This window comes from Podarcis filfolensis (genome assembly GCF_964270895.1).
Source record: "Podarcis filfolensis genome assembly, chromosome: 8".
In the NCBI taxonomy this organism is placed as follows: Eukaryota; Metazoa; Chordata; class Lepidosauria; order Squamata; family Lacertidae; genus Podarcis; species Podarcis filfolensis.
This window is the reverse complement of record NC_139611.1, coordinates 20,808,451-20,827,371: the sequence shown is the minus strand read 5'-3', so window position 1 is coordinate 20,827,371 and position 18,921 is coordinate 20,808,451. Positions and strand designations below refer to the sequence as shown.

Below are 18,921 nucleotides of genomic sequence, written 5' to 3'. Positions count from 1 at the left end.
TTGTGGGAAGGAAAGCAGGGACCCACAGCCCAGGTAGGGCTTGCTAGCTCTGGGAGGTGTGTGATTCCTCATCTGGCGTAGGCTCAGGACAGGTGAGGGTCACATGCCTCATCAAGCCCAGAAGTTATAAAAGGAAATCCGTCCTGGCCAGGCTGGCATCTGTTGAGCTTTTCTTGGGAAATCACGGGAAAATATACCCCGTAAATAGGACATTTCAGGGGGCAGGCTTCTGCTGGGGCAGGGGGCAGAACCTCAGATAATTGAGTACTTTAAATGCTTTTCAAGAATGTTTGTGGATCCGGGACAGGGGGGAAGCTGCCCCCATCTGCCACCCCTTGCATCCCTCTCCATCACAAACAATGGTTTCTTCACTCACCACCACACCACCCTGTCTCTTCCTTTTCACAAGGGAGAGCATCTTTCCCCAAGCTCTGTAGAACATCTCATTTAAAAACAGGGAGAGATTCCCACCTTTCAGGAAACCATCTCCTAACCATCTGACGGAACAGCCACCAATCTAACTAACAAAAAGTAATGGTTCCTTAGGAACTGTAGGACCAGGGAGGGACATTTCATCAAATTACTTCAAGGATTTGCTGTCAACGTTGGTCTCTGTTTCTCTAGTGGTGCAGGCTGGAGATTGAGCAACATTTTGACCTTCATTCTTTAAGTGCTGCTGTCAAACTCTCATTAAAAAAACAAAAACAAATGAATAACCTTTTCTTATACCACACCTTTCCTCTTGAAGCATTGAACAAAGTTGCTGAATCAACTAAAGCTGGTTAACTTCCTTACCAAGAAAGATTTTAAATGTAATTCCCCCAATTTTAATGTTTTTAAGTTTTCCCATCCACCTGTTTCCAGGTGTTTGGTGTTTTTTTTAATGTACAGTGGTACCTTGGGTTACATACGCTTCAGGTTACATACGCTTCAGGTTACAGACTCCGCTAACCCAGAAATAGTGCTTCAGGTTAAGAACTTTGCTTCAGGATGAGAACAGAAATTGTGCTCCAGCGGCGCAGCAGCAGCAGCAGCAGGAGGCCCCATTAGCTAAAGTGGTGCTTCAGGTTAAGAACAGTTTCAGGTTAAGTGCGGACCTCCAGAACGAATTAAGAACTTAACCCAAGGTACCACTGTATTATGACTCATCAGCACAAATAACCCCAATGCCACTTTTTAATCAGGAATGGATACAACTCTCAACTGACCGTGCCTTCCTGGAACTTCCGCTGCCATACAGCAGGGCCGGTGCAAGACATTTTGGCACCTGAGGCAAACTACAAAATGGCACATCTCCGCACCAGGAAAGGAGTAAGTGAAGCTCTACATCAGGAATAAGGATGGGAGGAGACCAGCAAGGCCTCCTATTTGCCAAGGGGCCGCTGTGAAGGTGGCACTGTGTGGGGGATGCCAAGGAGGCAGCAGATCTGGCCTCCACATTTGTTGTATCCACTGCGGGGAGATTCATTCCTTGGAGGCTGGATCTGCTGCGCCTCTGCATCCTGTTGCCTGAGGCAGTAGCCTCACCTTGCCTCATGGGTGGCTTACAGATGTGATAGACTAGCTCCTTGAGGTATGTAGGTTTCAAAAAAGCATCATTCCGTGTTCCCTCAGGCCACTGCCTAGGTTTTTAGCACCCACATCCTCATTAGTTTAAGTTTCTGAAAGAATTCTGTATCAATGTGATGCCCTTGTAGCAAGAATGCACATACTCCACGAGTAAAAAATATAACAGCACAAATAAACAGATCTATGCCAAGGCAACTCAAAAGCAATACCATAAGAAAACCTAAGATCTCTATAAATTAAGCTCATTTGCATAATTTTGTCTTGCAAAATTTATTCTGCTCTACATAATTTATTCTGTTGGTAGGGGCGGGCAGGGAACTATGTCAGTTAGTGAAACAAGATCCCAGTAAGACAAAATGCTCCTTCTATTTCTCTGCACCATTTAATGGGGGCTGATAAATATGTTGGGTGATGATGAATGGCTGATAAGGATTGACTACAAAATTAGCATTTCTTGGGAGGCGTTAAGAGAGTTTGACACACCCATCTACAAGTTCCTATAAATGTCACATGCCTTTATTGGAGATGTTTTTGTAGCTCAGCAGAGGATCTTAGCAGGGTGAGGCTGTGTTCAGCAAATGCCCACTCACTGCAAAATACAGAGAACTTCTCCCCCCACCTAGGGATGGAAGGATCTGCCAGTTTCGGTATGTATAATAATTACGGTGAAAGAGTATTTCTCCTGGTTTGGATGTCAGTGTGTTTGTGTCTATCCCTTTCTGGGGACATCATAAATAATTCCGTAAGTTTTGGTTAATCATAATTTCCCATTATGTCAAAATCCTGAAATGATGGTTACCAAATTTAAAACAAATCCATGTTGTTGTTGTTGTTATAATATTTGTTGGATTTATATACCACCCTATAACCAGAGGTCTCAGGGTGGTTCACAGAAAAGATCAACACAAAAACCACAATACTGTGGTACCTTGTGTTATGGATGGGATCTGTTCCGGAGGCCCATCCATAACGTGAAATGCCAGCAACTCGAAGCTCGTCTGCACAGGACCGCGACATGTTTTGGCGCTTTGCGCAAAGCACAATTTAGCACTTCTGCGCAGGCGCGAGCGGCAAAACCCAGAAGTAACCCATTCCGGTACTTCCAGGTTGCCGCGGGACGTAACGCAAAAAGACGCAACACGAAGCGGACGCAACATGGGGTATGACTGTACAGTGGTACCTCGGGTTAAGAACTTAATTCGTTCTGGAGGTATGTTCTTAACCTGAAACTGCTCTTAACCTGAAGCACCACTTTAGCTAATGGGGCCTCCTGCTGCTGCCGCGCCGGTGGAGCACGATTTCTGTTCTCATCCTGAAGCAAAGTTCTTAACCTGGGGTAGTATTTCTGGGTTAGCAGAGTCTGTAACCTGAAGCGTCTGTAACCTGAAGCGTCTGTAACCCGAGGTACCACTGTATGTGTGTGTGTGTGTGTGTGTGTGTGTGTTATATAATAAAAACAACAACCCAACAACTCCCCCCCCCAAAAGAGCCACATTTTAAAAGGACATCCATACTGTGTAACTAACCATTGTTTCCCTGTTTGAATATAACTGGAAAAACAATCAGGGCCATCTTACACATAGGCACTAGGGGTGCGGGGCACCCGGGTGCCAGGCTCTTAGGGGCGCCAGGCCAAGAGTCCGGGGCTCGAGAGTTGAGTCCAGGGAAGAGCCTGCCCGTCGGTCGGAGTGCTGCAGCAGACTCTTCTGCGGGCGGCTCTGCGCCGCGAGTTCGGGGGCGACTGAGCCAGCGAGACGCTGAGGCGGCTGGCCAGCTCCGCCCTCCTGCACACCTGGGACTGGGCAAACTGGGGGTGGGGGCGCCGGGCGGATCTCTGCACCCCGATGCTGCATATGCTTAAGACAACCCTGAAAACAATGGTTCATTGAAGGCTTCCTGGCTTACCAGAGTGTGCTAAGAAGGAAGAGGGAAGAGGCAATGCAAGGGCAAAGCACCTAAGGAAGAGGACATATCAGTTCATTAAGGTGAGATAGGATGGCCTGAACTGGGCCTTTGCTTTTTCTGTGGAAGACTAACACTACTGCCTCTTTGGAAATCCTGAAGAACGTCCTGCTTCTCCTTACCTGGGACCAGTTTGCTACAGGTCAGCATCTCAAAGCAGGGCCTGGTGCTATTTCCACCACCATTAAAAGCACACCTCTTTAGGACAGCCTCTCAGTCATTCTGGGGTCACCGCATGAATTCTCTCTTGCATTGGCCTCTGGGATAATCCAGAGCAATTCACGTACCCTTTCCATCTGCCATTCCTGACTCTAAGTGATGCTCACTGTAAATATGTTCTATATTTTGAAATGTAATTGAAAAAGCATTAGGCTTAATTCACAGCAACCTTGCAAACATGCAAAAAAAAAAAACAAGAACAAAAAACCCCACCAGATTTCCTTTTCCCTGCTAGCTTTAAGCAGCACCACATAGTGCACTCTTTAGATCTATATAGCGTCTACATTTTAAAAGCTTTTCTTCTCTTAGGTTAAAAGATTGCACGAAGTACGTGACAAATTATCTGCAAATAGACAAGCTTCAATTCTTCTTTTAAAAAATACAGATTCTTCCTACAAACAAAATATAAGAGATTATGTTTCTATTTTTAATTAAAGAATGAAATACCATGGTTTGCTGGAGGGGTTTAGAGGGCTGAATGCTCAGTATCACACCACCTAAACAAAGGATAAGTGAATTTGTCACACAAAAATAAAAGAACCCTCTGTTCCATTTTCCATTCCCTCCCCCAATGACCCACATGGCTGTCTTATTCCTTGTGTACTTGGAGTCTTGCAGTGCCCTCATTGTCATACACACACACAAACGCTTACACATTTATTCCCTGTGGGTAACACTGCATTAATTTCCCCTAAAATAGCCTGTCCTGTGTCGAGTTAAAAGCAAAAAGGGTGTCGGTTCTTTAGTTTAAAGACACACTAGGGAAAATACTGTAATTTATCATAGCGACTACTCAGAATTTAACCCTCTAAGCTGGAGCATTGGAAATAGGAGGATTTGCAGGATACAGTGCATGTGTATTTATAAGCACGTGCACCATATACAAGGTGCATCTCTACCACCACCCCGCTCCACCCCATGCACCAGGATTCAAGTGCAATCGAGAGATACACAAGTGGGATGGCCAGTACTGGGGTGCTTGTTGGTTTCATTCTGATAGACGTAAAAGAAAGAGGCTTTGCCCTGTCAGACTTTCAATTGTATTACAGGGAAGCTTGCTTGCGTTGACTAAAGGAATGGATCGTATTGGAAAATGCAGACATTTGGAAGGCCAACATATAAAATTTGGCTGGCATGCCTTTGGTATGGGAAAGCTAAAGTTTATAAGAGTTTTACAGACCACATTATTAGGAAGTATTGATGCTTTTGAATTATGGTGCTGGAGGAGACTCTTGAGAGTCCCATGGACTGCAAGAAGATCAATCCTCTACATTCTTAAGGAAATCAGCCCTGAGTGCTCACTGGAAGGACAGATCCTGAAGCTGAGGCTCCAATACTTTGGCCACCTCATGAGAAGAGAAGACTCCCTGGAAAAGACCCTGATGTTGGGAAAGATTGAGGGCACAAGGAGAAGGGGACGACAGAGGACGAGATGGCTGGATAGTGTTCTTGAAGCTACCAGCATGAGTTTGACCAAACTGTGGGAGGCAGTGGAAGACAGGAGTGCCTGGCGTGCTCTGGTCCATGGGGTCACGAAGAGTCGGACACGACTAAACAACAACAACAAATTTGTATAGAGTTTGGGAGAAATATAAGAGAAGAAGAAGAGTTTTGGATTTGATATCCCGCCTTTCACTCCCCTTCAGGAGTCTCAAAGTGGCTAACATTCTCCTTTCCCTTCCTCCCCCACAACAAACACTCTGTGAGGTGAGTGGGGCTGAGAGACTTCAAAGAAGTGTAACTAGCCCAAGGTCACCCAGCAGCTGCATGTGGAGGAGCGGAGACGCGAACCCGGTTCCCCAGATTACGAGACTACCGCTCTTAACCACTACACCACACTGGCTACTTGCTGGAAAGAAAAACACCTTTATGACTATCCCCCATTTAAGCAATTACAATTAAAAGAGTTAATATGGGCAGACAATGGGCAACCTATAGGGAACTGTTGGACCTTACAGGGAGGGAACCCAGACTGAAACCAATGCAAGATGTAAGTAGCCAAGTTTCCGACACTGGTTACAGTATGATCAGTTATATGATATGTTTAAGTTAGATTTAAAAAATGGGTTCCTGGACCAAAGCTCACAATTTGAAAGACAATTATTACAGAATAAGAATAAGTTATTGTCCAAGATGTATAACCTCTTATTAGAATGGGAAACAAAAGACAAGCTAGTCAAAGCTTCAATGACACACTGGGCAATGGATACAGGACACAACATAGATTTAAACCTCTGGGGGAAACTTTGGAAGAATGATTTGAAATTTACTGCATGTTACTCACTGAAAGAGAAATATATGAAAATGATTCACAGATAGTATTTGACCCAGAGTTGGCTAAGATGTATAAAGCAGAATCAGATATGTGTTGGAAATATAAAGAAATGAAGGGAACATTTTTTTCATATGTGGTGGACATGTAAAAAGGTAAAAGAATATTGGGAAATGAGTTGAAAAAAAATGTTTAAAATAACTTTCCCAATAGGACCAGAGTCCTTTTTGTTGGGAATAATCCAGACTGAAATCCTAAGTGTCAACAAAATTTATTTATTTATGCAACAATGGCCACCTGAGTTTTGTTAGCCTCAAAATGGAAAGTGAGGGAGGTCCCAGGCAAAGAGGACCGGCAACTTAAGATGGTAGAATATGCAAAGCTTGCAGGTTTAACATATAAGTCATATAAGAGAGCAGTAAGAACATATATTCAAAGAAGAGTGGAAAATATTTACTGAGTATATGGAAAATACAGTGGTACCTCGGGTTAAGTACTTAATTCGTTCCGGAGGTCTGTTCTTAACCTGAAACTGTTCTTAACCTGAAGCACCACTTTAGCTAATGGGGCCTCCTGCTGCTGCTATGCCGACGGAGCACGATTTCTGTTCTCATCCTGAAGCAAAGTTCTTAACCCGAGGTACTATTTCTGGGTTAGCGGAGTCTGTAACCTGAAGCATATGTAACCTGAAGTGTCTGTAACCCGAGGTACCACTGTAACTGTACACAGCTGAAAACGCTTGGCAGCTTAAGATAAAATCAACGGTGTAATTAATGTTCGAGTGATATAAAAGTGGAGAACTGGCTAAAATGGTTATAGCAAAATATGCAGGAATGAAAGATAACTAAAATGAACCAAGGAAAGAGGAGGGAAGTCACTGGATATCTAACAGTATGTTAATGTTTATTTTAAGATGTGAAACTGAAAATTTAATAAAAATTAATTTTAAGAAAGAATGCATTTGTTCATTATTTAGTTATTTTAAGAATTCATATGCTGCCCTTCAAATATAAATATTTATCGGGTGGCTTTGAGATGAAAGATATAAAAATACAGAAACAACAGAATAGTTGAATAAGCAGAAGCTCTGCCCTGCAGGTAGCTTTCCAAAGCCACCTTTTGTTTATTAGCTTTCAGCTGGACAATGCCCAAGTTTGAAAGATCTTTCTCCAGATTCTACAGGCTACAGGGCTTACATCTGACAAACTGCAGAAAATGTGGTTTCTGTGAAGGATTCTCTAAATGCAGTTTGACTGCATTTGTATAGGACACTGAAGCTGCGTTTTCAACATAGCTCAGCTGGGTAGCTGGCTTTTAAGACAGCATTAAAAAGGAAAGCATAAGCTTAAAGTTTTAATTGGATTTATTTTCTTTCTTTCTTTTTGCGATGTAAACCATAATGTTATGGTTTCATGTACTATTAAAAGAGGAAAAGCAATTCCCGCTTGGAAGACGATTTGGCATGAATAAGCTTGCCAAAACAAAAAACTGGCCTGTCCTACCACCTGAAGGACGAACAAATTTCTTACAGCACACCAGCTTTTTCCAGATGCCTGAGACGAGTTTTCACTTGAGGACATTGACTCTAGCCCACAAAAGTTCAATCCACCTAGGAAATCTGTCAGTTTCAATTTCTCAGTTTTTCCCCAGTCTTCATGTCCTCCACATTTCCACGTCAGTTTGGGATAAAAATATATATATTCTCATACATCAGCATTTCATAATGAAATGTGCACATTTGTCTGCAATTTTGCCTAATTGCACATTTTTGCAAAGCAGTTTCCCCTAGTACTGTATAATGTACTTTCATTGGTATATGCATTTTTTGCACTCTTTACCCTAGTACACACATTTTTCTGCACATTACAAGACTGTAGAGCGGCATTGCAAAATTAGGAGAAGTGAGAGTTTCGAAGGATGGCTATTTTGGTTTGTGTATTGTTTCAGAAATTGTGAATTAGGTAGATTTGCCTATAAGGGCTCACCCGCACAGGTCCATGATTTGTAGGCACAGATCTGAGCATGGTTTTTTTGGGGGGGATCCCCACCACCTTTCCTGGGAAAACCCAGTTTACTGCTGAAATGTTCCCCCACCCCAGATTGACATTTATTCTGAGAACTGAATATGGGCTCTATCCCATGATAAAGAACATGATTTGCGCAAAGAAGGCCCCAGGTGCAAACCATCTCCAGTTAAACCAAATAAAACAGGGAGCAGGGGGGTGGCAGAGATCTCTGCCTGAACTCTGGAGAAAAACTGCTAGTCAAGAGTAGACAGTACCAACTGCCTTGGACATAATGATTGGCAGGTGAGGCCTTGCTGTTGGTGCTGCAGCCAGGTGCTGTCCATGGCAGTTACCCATAGCAAGGTCTTTTCAGTGGTGGCTCCCTGTTTGTGGAATGCCCTCCCTAATGAGGTGCGCCTGTCTCCATCATTATTAACATTCAGGAGGAATGTGAAAACATTCCTTTTTACCCAGGCATTTGTGGTTGAAGGATACTGTTCCTGGCAACCTCGAGATCACTGGATGGAGTAATGTTTTAAACTGTAAATGCTCTTAGAAGGTTCTTTCACTCTAATTGTTTACAGAATGCTTTAACTGCCTTATATATATATTGTTTTTTTAGATTGTGGATTGATTTGTTGCTCTGGGCTCCTTCAGGATGAAGAGCAGATTATAAATTCAATAAATAAAGGAATACTGGGCTAGATGGACCAATAGCCTACCTTAGTATAAGACGACTTCCTAAATTTCTCATGGCTGCAGACAAGACTGCTGTTAAAAGAGCAGACTTTACTCTGAGTGTCCCTCCTTTCCCACATCTGTCCCCAACAGACCACTGTCCTTGATTTCTTTTTCCACTTGGGAGATTCTTCCAAAAATTTCATTTGTGCAATTTGCTAGCGTCGTCGCTCTTCGAGGTTCAGCTCCCTCCCCCTGGGTCTCCAGAAGCTTAAGGAAGGTGAGTGGGTGGACGGTTGGATGCAAAGCATCTCAAGTGCACATGTTGGCAAATGCAGACATGAGGAGAGCACTGAAAAGCACACCATGCACCGCGCTGTTTGCTGCTTTGCACATTTTCCCAACTGCTGTTGGTAACACATAGTGGGACAAAGTGTGTTTTGTTCGAGACTGTCTTGAAGCAAAACAACACAAACACTCTCTTGTCGTCTAACAAAAGTGGGTCTTCAGGAATGCATAATAACATAGATTAGGAGTGGAGGAGAAACTCAATTTTGTTCGCATTTTAATGAGAGACGTCTGAAACTAATATGAGGGAATGGGTCTATATTTTACTTATCATCCTGATCTCCCAGGAGAAAGTCACTATTGTTTTAATTCACACAAGAGCAGAGTATAGGTGGTTTACTAGAACCCCAGAGGGATGGGGGGGGGAGACGACAAATTTGCTTTCATTTGCATTCCAGTTAGAAACTAACTAATTCACATTTCTAAAACCAATACATGAACTGAAATACGCTTGTTGAAATTCACACTTCTCTGAATTTTGCGGTATGCACAAGCAATATTTCCAAAAAAACATACAATGTTAAAGCAAAAATTTAATGACAGTAATGCACAATGCATTGATGGGGAGATTGCTTGTAAAAATGAGTAAGTAAATCATAACTGCATAGAAAAATGTGGTTATTAGGACAAGATTACACTAAAATGGGTAAGGAGTTTTCATGATTTTTTTAAATTAAAAAAATCAGAGATTGCTGCAGAAATGTGGAAAGTAAGATAGGAAGAATGAGAAACTGAGAGATATTGACAGATTCGCCCAACCCTGGTGCAGAGGTGATCTTGGTATGAAAAGTGTCCCCATCCTCACTTATCACTAAAGGTAAAGTTAAAGGGACCCCTGACCATTAGGTCCAGTCGTGACCGACTCTGGGGTTGTGGTGCTCATCTCACTTTATTGGCTGAGGGAGCCGGCGTACAGCTTCCGGGTCATGTGGCCAACATGACTAAGCTGCTTCTGGTGAACCAGAGCAGAGCATGGACACGCCGTTTACCTTCCCGCCGGAGTGGTACCTATTTATCTAATTGCACTTTGACGTGCTTTCAAACTGCTAGGTTGGCAGGAGCAGGGACCGAGCAACGGGAGCTCACCCCATCGCGGGGATTCGAACCACCGACCTTCTGATTGGCAAGTCCTAGGCTCTGTGGTTTAACCCACAGCACCACTCGCATCCCTCACTTATCACTATAATAGGCTAAAAACACACACACATATACTATAGTAAAAATGCATGCAGTTTATGAAAATCTGCAAAGCAGTCCTAAATGCTTCAGCAACATAACAGACAGCAAACACCATCACTGCAGTCCATTGAAAACTGTTGCTTCTACCTGAAAGCGAAAAGAGGTCAGTGAAGACACCAGGCGGATCTCAGTGGGGAGAGCATTCCCCAACGTATAAGTCCCCACTGCCCCCACCAACTGAATTTCCACCCACAGTACAGCAGGAAGGGTCTCAGGAGATGAGTGAAGTTCCTGAGCTGAATCAGAGGGGAGGCGAAAGTGATGAAAGTACTAGGCTATGCACAGCTTTAGGTGCGGCTGGGGAAGGAAAAGCTTTCCAGCTTACCTAGCTTTTTGAGAAACGTTCTGAGGGCCATATGCCAGCGGTGGGCGGGGCCACGGGCAAAAGTGGGCAGGGCAACAGATTAAATGCTCCTTTTGCACCATAGGCTTCTCTCTGCACGTGCTCACACATTTCTGCCTTCCAGGCAATCAAGAGGCATTATCTGAGTCCCAGCCAGGCAAATATAGTCAAGGTCAAGCCAGGTCAGTGAGGGCCATGGCCTAGGGAGAATAGCAAGGACCAGAGGGAGAGGCCTGGGGGGCTGCATTTGGCCCCGGGCATGAAGTTCTTGACCCCAATCCGTGCTTTAGGTTTACAGTAACATTTTATTTTGCCATGAATTTATTTTGAATACGTACATAATTGTTGGGCTAGCTCAGTCGCTAGAGCATGAGACTGTTAAGCTCAGGGTCATGGGTTTGAGCCTCACTTTGGGCAAACGATTCCTGCATTGCAGGGGGTTGGACTAGATGGCCCTCAGGGTCCCTTCCAACTCTACGATTCTACAAACGAGATACTAATAATTGATACTTTGGCCTTAATCTAATTGAGTTCTGTTCAGAGTGGGCCCACTGAAATCAATGGACCCAAATTAGACATGTCTGTTAACTTCAGTAGTTCTGCTCTAAATATAACTAGCACCAGATACAACCTATTGTTAATTTCAAGTAATATGTCATAAACAATATCATTGCTGATATATAATTAAACGAAATCCTTCTGTTTGATGCACTGATTAAGCTCAACAAATCAATCAGATCAGAAGGTGTTCCCACTACAAAATAAACCTCCAAATTCACAATGTTTATCTCTCCCACAATAATATATATCCACTACATTCTTGAATTCCAATAACTACAAACTCTACTTGTTTTATGACGTTATCATCCCATCGTCTCCCTTCCCTTCCCTGCTTGTTTGGCCTCTATGTTGTTTAGTCATTTAGTCGTGTCCGACTCTTCATGACCCCATGGACCAGAGCACGCCAGAGTTAAGCAGCCAGACTGTGGGAAAGTACGGCTTTTTCCATGCCTGACATATCCTCCTACAGTATGAACTGCTGTCAAAAGACGAATGGTGATTTCATGATCTTCCCAGGGCAGCACTTATTTAATATAACCAAAGAATATTGACTAGAACTTTTAAATTGCTTTTTGAGAGCCTGTCCTCTGGAACAATTGGGCTGGCGATGCCTGCCTGGGTACAGTTTGTTCAGGCATTTCAGGACTGTTAATTTTTAGATTGGACAGTTCAGTATTTTGCTTTAGCAGTTTGATGCTGGATTTTTTTTATTATTTTTTTGCTGGCAGTGGGTTGTATCCAAATAAGCCCTACTCAGAGTAGACCCATTCATATTAATGGACCCAAGTTAGTCTACCCTGAGTAAGACTAGAATTGGCTACAACCCAGTATGTGTTTTCATTTGATTTATAGAATCATAGAAATGTTGGAAGGGACCGCAACGGCCATCTAGTCCAACACCCTGAAATGCAGGGATCTCAATTTGTATTCCAGCCTTGTGATTTTAGGGTTTCTGCTTTGCAAACTGCTTAGGGTGACATCCAGTGCTAGTCCTAACAGACATAACTAACAGGTCTATTAGTTTCACTGGGCCTTCTCCGAGTAGGACTTAGTTGGATACACACAACCCTTAAAGCTTTGAGGGGAGAGATGTTCCTCCCTTTGGAAAGCCGTGTAGCATTTAACTGTGGTTAATAAAAGCATCCTAAAGTTTTCTCCTTGTTAACAGGAATCAAAATCCCAAATCTAAAGACTTCAATCTTACACTAAGAGTAAGTCTCTTTGAACTCAGCAGGACTTCTAAATGCTCCTAAATGATGTACAGACAGAGGGGATTGCACTGCTAAATCCTAACTTGGCTCCTGCAGCTTGTCACGCAGTGGTGGGCTGGGGGAAGTGGTTTTCACTAAAATTCCCCCTTCAACACTAGCTGTTAAAAAGCACTGGGTTAGCTGTGCATTTGGTCACTCTCTGTGCATCCCTCTTTTTTGAAAAATGAAAGCTTTCTCGCCTGTGCGAGGGTGATTGTGTTACCAGTGTAATCCACTCTGGCATCCTGAACCAGCAGTTCATAACTTGTGCTGTGAGGTGGGGGCAGAGAGAGAAACTCAATACCCTCTTGTGCAAGATGGCTGTTGGCTAAGCCTGACCTTTATTTTTATTTACTATTAAATGGGGGGGGGGGGGACGACAACACACGACTTGAATACAATTTATCATCATACAATGTGGACAGTATTTAATCTTGTTGCGTTGTATCCAGTGCCAATCCTACCTAGAGGAGACCCAGAGGAGACATGACTAACAGTGTTCTGTTAATTTAAATAGGACTCCTGTGAGTAGAACCTTGTTGGAGTCAACCCATTTTCTTGATCCTTCTCCCAAATCTCCTGCTGCCATGTCAAGTATTTGCATATATGCCTGCCATTCCATGCTGTCTTTTGGGGTTTGTCAACTTTGACCTTGATAGTAAAGGTAAAGGGACCCCTGACCATTAGGTCCAGTCGTGACCGACTCTGGGGTTGCGGCGCTCATCTCGCTTTATTGGCCAAGGGAGCCGGCATACGGCTTCCGGGTCATGTGGCCAGCATCACTAAGCCACTTCTGGCGAACCAGAGCAGCACACAGAAACGCCGTTTACCTTCCCGCCAGAGCGGTACCTATTTATCTACGGTACTTGCACTTTGACATGCTTTCAAACTGCTAGGTTGGCAGCAGCAAGGACCGAGCAACGGGAGTTGCAGGGATTCGAACCGCCGACCTTCTGATCAGCAAGTCCTAGGCTCTGTGGTTTAACCCACAGCGCCACCCGCATCCCTTGACCTTGATAGGCTGGTTTAAATCTGTGCAGCCAGAGCAATTTGCATTTCTGTTCTTTTCCTGCCTCAGTCAACAAAACAAAACAAAAAATTACTTGGGAAAACAGATTTTCAGATAGGGACCCCCAAGACGAACCAGAAGCCATCTAAGTCGGTGACCATCACTGTTATTATTATCTGAATTTTGAACCACTGTTCTCTGAATTTCCATGAAGATGGCACATAAGGATCCAAAACATGCTGAATCCATAAAACCCTTCCTTGTTTTTATTTCTGATGCTCCTTTTAGAACAATATTCCCTCCTTGCAAAAAAACAAGACAAAACCAAAGAAGGAAAACATTACAAATATCACAAGGGACTCTTCCCTGCCCATCTTGTCAGCCCTGAAATACCAAGATTGACCTAGGTGTAGGTTAGTAATATAATAACACCCCACAAGAATCTTCCACTGCATTATGAGCTGACACCCCCCTCCCCATCTCAGTTTCCACTGCATTATCAAATTGCTTTCTCCTACCATATCCACATCCAGAAAAGCTCCATGGCTGTTGCCTAGTTAACAGCATCCGAAGAAATGCCACCTCCAATTGCAGACAAGAGAGTTTTTCACCTATCAAGTGTGCCCATGTGCACACCTGCCTGCAATTAATGGACAGACACACCATAAATGGGTCTGTTTTGTTTCTCGGCACCTTTTGGCCTTCCTCGTCATAACCTTTCCCAGAGGTCAAGCAAGAGTCTGAACCGCCACACACATCCAACTGATCTCATATACATACCCTGCTTTCAGATTTAAAAATGCACAACCTTTTTAAGGAACTTGCACCTAGCTGGAGGTTCTACTTGTCTAAAGCACTGGTTTTGAATTGGTGGGTTGGGACCCACTACCAGATCGCAGCCTGACCTAAGGTGGGTTGCAAAAAGCAATACTACCAACATACAAATATATATTTTGAAAAATTAAGAAATGGGTCCCCAAGTGCACCACTGGGTTATAGATCCCAAGTCCTGAATAGTTGACAGATTTGACTACAGAATTATTATTAGCAGTTGGCACCACCAGGGAAGGACTTTTGAGCAGAGTCCAGGGCCTCCACTCAGAAGGAAGACTTTGAGAACCCCAAACACAGCTGGCTTAGCACTTTTCAAAGTAATACACAGTACAATCTAAAAAGCCACCACCACCCCGCCTCAAAATAGTATTAACCCCATTGCTATTACAGTGGTACCTCAGGTTAAGTACTTAATTCGTTCTGGAGGTCCTTTAGCTAATGGGGCCTCCTGCTGCTGCTGCTGCCGCGCCGCTGGAGCACAATTTCTGTTCTCATCCTGAAGCAAAGTTCTTAACCTGAAGCAATATTTCTGGGTTAACGGAGTCTGTAACCTGAAGCGTATGTAACCTGAAGCATAGGTAACCCGAGGAACCACTGTATTGCTATTATCATGTTTACATCAAAACATATCCCAGCCTCCAGGGTCCAGGGAGTTAAGTTTGCAAAAACATTTGCTAGAACACCCCCACCTCCCCAGGGTAGTCAAATGTAAATGAGGATGGGATCCATAGAAATTAATTGACCCAAGTGGATCAGCTCCAAGTGGCACTAATATAGGACACAAACGAATGTGACTATAATAATTGCTATATGGACCATTAGTTTATTATTAGAAGTGTAAATGTAACACTGCTTCCCTTGTCCCATCTGGCACAGGTTTACTCAGAAGCAAGCCCCAGACTTACTCAGAGTGAAATACTGCATATAGGACTGCACCTTTTGAAAAGGGCAGAGGAAGGGAGACTGTCTACCTATGTGATCTGATCACCTCTGGCTGTCTTTGAGTATGCACTGAGTGTTTCTTACTTCAACTTCAGATAGCTATGGAGAAACCGAAAGGGGGGGTGGGGGGCTTTCAGCAAAGGGTTGGATTCAACTAAGTCCTACTCAGAGTAGACACACTGAAATAAATGGGACAAAGTTATGTCTAGCCATTCCAAAGGGTCTACTGTGAGCAGGAGTAAAGTTGCATACAACCCACTGAGCCTACTCTCAGTAGGGCACAACCCACATTTGGGAAGAAAAGGAATATATATTTTAAGCTCTGGTCCATAGCTCCTTAAAGTGATACCCAACCCCTTGGATGAACTCTCTAGGGAGATCCCCTGTTCCCTCCTGTCTAACAAGTAGGGCATATTTTGATGATTCTCTCTTCTACTGCAGAAAACCTCCTCCTCCTCTCCCCTGCCAAGTGATCAGTGCAACCTTCATCTGCCGCCCTTGGGAAGACCCAAGAGGGGCATCCGTTTGAGGGCAAAACTCCAAAGCCTTGCAGACAGATCTGCAGCGGCGACTCCCGAGTTCGAATCTCGCCTCCCAGTGCGGGGGAACTCTCAGCAAAGTCTGGTCTCTCTCCCTCCCTCCCTCCCCCTCTCTCTCTTTCTCTTGTTCAAGCCCCTCGTTCTCATCCTCGTTGGTAAAAGGGATGAGGGGTGTGTACTTACATCAATCTGTGTCTATCTCCGAGTGCGTTATTATCGTCCTTTATTGCGCACACTTCAGACGTACAGTTCATTTCTGCGCGCAATGCTTTCTTGCAAACGGGGAAATAATACCCCCAGCCAAGCGCACCCTAGGGCAGGGTGATGCAAGCCAACCAGCCCCTCCAACTGGGAGGAAACCCCCATTTTAACCCCAGTGCGACTTTCCTACTGAACTTACATAGGATGGGCTGAGAGCCTTTGTTAAGGGGGGTCGGGGGAGAGAGTTGTGCGCCGTGTACTTTCCTTTCCCAGCTCGCATAGTGCACGAGCTCGTCGAAATCTCATAAACACTCTGCACATACCCAGAGGCAGCCTGTAATAGGAAAGCTCTGTGGCACAAGGAAGGGGGAAGAGAGATTCCTGAGCTAACATTAACTCGAATCCTCGGTGCCCCATTAATACTTTGGGGATAGAACCAGCGATGGTCGGAAGTAAAGGAAGAAGGAACTCCTGTACTTTTTAAGAGTTGCGCAGAAAAAAAGACATTTTCAGCGCAGGGGCTGGAGGCATGCGGGGGAGAGGATCCCCCTCTCCTTACACAACTATTTAAGGGCTAAGAAGGCCGGTGGTCCAGCCCTTTCTCTTGGTCACCCTAGGACAATGGGGAGCCCATTGGTCACCCATGTTGGGCACCGCTGTTGGGCACGCTGGCTGCTAGCCGGCAGGGTCCAGCAAACACCCGTAGAGCCACAGCTGCTCCGCATCCCTGTCCCAGGATGAGTTGCAGTTTCGCTGGATCTTGCATTAAAAGAAACAACCCCCCAAACGCCTCCTAATACTCAGCACTAGGGTCCTCAGAAGCAAGCCCCACTTTGCCCTGTAATGCTGGGAGATCCTTCAGACGCATCTCTGAGAGCAAAGCCCGGCTGACCTCTGCAGCGCTCGGCTTCCGGGCTGACGCGCACAGGATCGCGCCTCCAGGGCGCTTAGGATGGCAGGCGTGCAGCCTAACCATTAGGCAACCCTACCTCGGGAGTGAGTCCTGCTCTGCTCCAGTCGCCTTCCTCCTGAGTTAAGCGCGCCTGGGGCTTGCAGCCCAAAGCCTTCGTCAGAGAGAAGTTTCCCTGCGCTCAGTCAAACATCCTCCCAGCTGGGATCTCTGCCTTTAGATACCTATTTTTAAAAATAATAAAGCAACAAACCCCATTCTAACTAGAGAAGGGAGTCGCTTCCCACGGTGCGCTTGCTCCTCTTACCTGGTGCAGGTGTGCTGTTGGGTGCAGAGCAGGAGTAAGGAAGGCAAAACCCAGGTCAAAAATTCCATCTTTTCCTATATACGTGTGTGTGTGTATTTAGATAGGTCCCCAGCGCTGTTCAGACGAGGAGAAGTTGGCAAATCCCGGTTGGGCGGCAGCAGCAGCAGCGGCGGCGGCGCATCCTGCGATGGGGTAACGTCGCCATCCTCCCGAGAGCATCCACAGACTGGTCCTTCTCCTGCCCAGGGAGGAAGTTGGCAGAGAGCAAGTCCTCCTCACGCCAAGTGGCTCAGTCGCCGCCAAGGCGGCCGCGCAGCTCCCACCATCGCCCCGGAGTTGGAGCCGGGGTAGCGAGAGAGGGATGCAGAGCTACTCCGGGACAGGCACTACCTGGCTGCCCTGCCTTGCCCCGCTCCGCTCAGAGGGGCGCCTTCCCTGGATGCCAAAGGCAACGCGCACCCGGGCACCCTAAAAATGGCACCCTGCCCCACATGGCGCTCTCTCTCTCTCTCTCGCTCTCTCTCGCTCTCTCTCCCTCCCTCCCTCCCTCCCTTCTCCAAGAAGGGGAAATTATTCTCCCGTTATTCTTCTTTAAACATAAAAAAGCAGATCCGTACAAAGCTGGTGGCCGAAAATAAACCTTCTCCGAAATTACAGATTTTGAGCATTACCAGAGAGAGCGCAGCAGCTGGAGGAGGAGGAGGAGGAGGAGGACTCAGCGCCTCTCCACGTGCTCAGTTCGAGCCCAGATTTTGATTATATGTATATAAATAAATAAAAAAGAGCAGTCAGGCGGTCCCCAAGGCACAGCAAAGCGGGGTTGGGGAGAAGGCAGAGGAGGATGGCAGGAATTATTGGAAAGGAGGGTCTTGGAAAAAGAAGGCGAATTCTCTTTCTCCCCCACCCCCTACCTTTATTCTTCCTGGGAAAAACAAGCTGTCAGTTTCAGGAGGGATGGGTGGGTGTTAGAAGCACGCTCTTCTCCCCCGCATCCGTCAGTTTCAGCTCCAGAGGTTTTTTTTTGTTTTAGTGGGGGGTAACAGAAGCAGAGTAGTGCAAAAATGCCCGAATAAACTCAGCCACCCAATTTTGGGGAGAGGGTGAGAGTGTGAACAAAGAACTTTGTTTGAGCTCAAGGTTTCAGAAATCGTCCTGGAAGGGGGGGGGGCAAAATTGGTGGGCAGAGGTAGAATTGTCTTGGTGATTGGGGAAGGGCTGTCGCTCTGTGGTTAAGCACCGGCTTTGGGCGCAGAAGGTCCCATGTCCAATGCCCAGCAATATCTGTTCAGGGTGGGAAAGACTCCCTGTCCGGAATCCTGGACAGCTGCTGCCAGTCAGTGCAGTCAGTACTGGGGTAGGGGGGCCAGTGGTCTGCCTGGGTCTTAAGGGAAGGACAGCAGATTAGTTATCAGAGCACCTGATCTGCATGCGAAAGGTCTCATGTTCACTCCCTGACCACCTTTAGTTGGAGTGGGGAAAATTCCCTGCCTCAGCCACTGCCAGTCAGAGGAGACAACGCTGAGCTGGGTGAACCAAAGATCTGTCTCCATATCAGGCAATTTCCTAGGAGGAGAGTTGGAGTCCAACATTAGTCAGCAGAGCAGGAGGCTCTTAATCTCAGGTTTGTGGGTTTGAGCCCCATGCTGGGCAAAAGATTCCTGCATTGCCGGAAGTTGGACTATTAGGTGACCCTGGTTCTCCCATCCAACTCTACAATTCTATGATCTGGAGG

At 45.4% G+C, this 18,921-nt stretch overlaps 1 protein-coding gene across 1 annotated transcript in view; it reads right to left on the bottom strand.

The window, feature by feature from the left end:
- Window positions 1-17,954, bottom strand: part of GABRD (gamma-aminobutyric acid type A receptor subunit delta) — a 36,553-nt gene extending 18,599 nt beyond the window's left edge. Inside the window, exon 1 of the mRNA XM_083628810.1 lies at window positions 17,190-17,954. Within this exon, the coding sequence (XP_083484936.1) occupies window positions 17,190-17,257 (68 nt within the window). The 5' untranslated portion in view covers window positions 17,258-17,954. The remainder of the gene's footprint in view (window positions 1-17,189) is intronic.
- Window positions 17,955-18,921: the final 967 nt, after the last annotated feature.